Source organism: Brachycentrus maculatus, unplaced genomic scaffold, assembly GCF_059751285.1.
Source record: "Brachycentrus maculatus isolate JH-2025_06_01 unplaced genomic scaffold, ASM5975128v1 h1tg002401l, whole genome shotgun sequence".
NCBI classification, from domain to species: Eukaryota; Metazoa; Arthropoda; class Insecta; order Trichoptera; family Brachycentridae; genus Brachycentrus; species Brachycentrus maculatus.
The window spans coordinates 4,999-7,858 of record NW_028282885.1 but is presented as its reverse complement, the minus strand read 5'-3'; the positions used below and the strand labels follow the sequence as shown (position 1 = coordinate 7,858).

Sequence of the window (2,860 nt, the reverse complement as noted above, 5' to 3'; positions counted from 1 at the left end):
GCACAGTAAAAAGTTCAATAAGTGGCTTGATATTTATTTTTAATACATTTTATTATATTAATAAAATTTAAAAACGATCTCCTGAAAAATAAAAGTTTTTTGATGTATGATGTTGTTGAATGTTGTCAGCGATATGTTTTACCGTTCTTTTCTCACTCATTCGTTCCACATATCCAAACCATCGTAATAAACATCTATAATTTAATTAATTTTTCTAAAGGTGTCTATTAAGATGGATAAATAGATCAAACAAAAGCCGGGATCCCAAGAATTTGAATTTGAAGCTGAATCAAGAATTTGAATAGTGTGGTTGTCATTCATGGGTAGAATTGGTGAATGTTACACGTGGGTAAAGCGATCACTTAAGCTAGCTTATAACTGTCGTATGCCTTGTAAATGTCCGATTTCCATATTATTCTTCATCTATGTGGAAATATAAAAAGGTTTATTACTTACCAATATGTTTGCTTTCGTTGAACGCTTCCGGTATTTTCCTAGTCAGCACGGCGTACACCGTACAGACGACGATCAGGACAATGGGGTAACTGAACGCTATCATATACGACGCATCTACGTAACTGTCGCAAACTAGGAGGTTGTCTTCTCTGGTGGGATAGTGGTGCATCGCGCGGGCTGGCGATATGATCATCCAAACGATATTTATCACCACCTGTTAAAGAAGGGAACAAATTATTTTTCTCACGAACGGAAAACGCGATACATTCGAGCGAATATTAAATCCAAAAATTAAGAATAAGTAAAAAAAATAATGCCATTTTTTGGCAATGATTTCAACCTTTTTAATCAGACTGGGGATTTTAAAAGAAAAACACTTATTTTTACCACTTGAGATTATTTTATTACAACTAGTTTCGGAAGCTTTGCTTTCATTTTCAGGCCCAAATATAAACTAAAACATAAATAATTATCTGTTTTACAAATATAACTGTGTATATATTTGTAGAACAGATGATTATTTATGTTTTAGTTTATATTTGGACCTGATGATGAAAACATAGCTAACGAAACTAGTCGTCAAAATAAAATAAACTAAGAGTGGTAAAAGTCGATAGCTTTTCTTTTACAATTTCATCATGTCTTACCATTAAGTGAATGCCGAAACAATAAATACAGACTATGGATAATTGTACAGGTCAATATGTTTTTACATGAATTAATATATATATATATATATATATATATATATATATATATATATATATATATATATATATATATATATATATATATATATATATATATATATATATATATATATATATATATATATATATATATATATATATATATATATATAAATATATATAAACATATATTTATGTGTATATATATATATATATATATATATATATATATATATATATATATATATTTATATATATATATATATATATATATATATATATATATATATATATATATATATATATATATATATATATATATATATATATATATATATTTATATATATATATATATATAAATATATATATATATACATATTTATATACTTATAATATATATATATTAAATAATCACATGTGATTATCAGACACTAGATTATTTACCATAAGGATAATATATGGATAATATTATTGGTGTCCCAACTTGGGATGTAATATCTCTCGTTTTCAATATATCGGTAGAATAGTCGAAAAAAAATTAAAATATCGTTTCAGGCTCCTTCCTAAAAATGTATGTGAACTGATCCGGTATGAATTTCATATTTGTTCAAATGAGGAAAGTTTTACATGATTTCATTAATCTATTCGGCAGAAACTTTGTGGCAATATTAATTTAAATCCATTTATTTTATTTTCAAAATTTATTATTTAAATTGAACTATTATACAATCAGAGTAGTATTTAATTAAGGAAATTTTTAATAAAACAAAAATTATATTTACTTTTCAAAAATTTCATCTGATGGCGCTAGAATCAGCCATACTACTCGTACCTACATGTGAAAAGGATTGATACCATTGCATATATACAAGATTAACAAATTACTTCAATATGGATGTTAAAAAATGGGTAGAATAATGAACGTTACATAATTATATAAGAAAATTACTTGAGATAGCAAAATATTAGATTATCAGCCCTGGGATACTCAAACTTCTGCCTTCTTTAATGTAAAAATGATAAGATATTGAGACACTTTTAATAGCGAGTGTTTTTGCCTAGAATTTTCACTCATGAATAAGTTGAAATTATAGTAACTTTAAACATAAAGAGTAAATCCACTCACAAGTAGGCATAGGCTATGAAACTTATAAAGTTAAAGCCAGAGTAGGGACATGATAGACGGTGTTGCATAAGCCGTAGCTAGAGTCACTTGGACGTTAGGTAATTAAAAAAAAAGACATTTTTAATAAAAGTTTTATTATACCTGAACTCCTATGAATCCGGAACAGATGATCAGTTGAGACCGTGGAGATATAAGACTTGGTCTCTTTGCTGATTGTTTACCCGCATTGAATATACGAGAGATCCTATTTGTCTTAGTTAGAAGGGCAGCATACACAACGGTAAAGCAGAAACCTGCCCCAAACCTGGGAATAGAAGAAAAAAAGCACTTAAAAATGTAAATTCATTCCAGTCTGGGTAAAATAACATTAGGGAAACTAAAACCCATGCAAAGAGAATTTAAATATTAAGTGAATGTAAATTGAGCGGTAAAATAATGGGAAATGATTTAGAATAAAGTATGTTACGTAGAATCAAGAGGAAAACGTATAAAATAGATTTAAATAAACATATACTCGTTTACCCTCAAATGAAACAAGTTTAGAAAAAATGGGGACCCTTTTTGCCAAATAATTATTTTGGGCGTATA

The 2,860-nt window shown here is 27.2% G+C and overlaps 1 protein-coding gene across 1 annotated transcript; it reads right to left on the bottom strand.

Annotated features, from left to right (window-relative positions):
- Positions 1 to 456: 456 nt before the first annotated feature.
- LOC148298184 (metabotropic glutamate receptor-like) lies at positions 457 to 2,576 on the bottom strand (the record flags this gene model as incomplete). The annotated part of the gene is made up of 2 exons (XM_088277060.1): positions 457 to 670; positions 2,414 to 2,576. Coding segments are annotated over 2 exons (377 nt in total), but the record flags the coding sequence as incomplete, so codon positions are not given.
- Between the last annotated feature and the right edge of the window lie 284 nt (positions 2,577 to 2,860).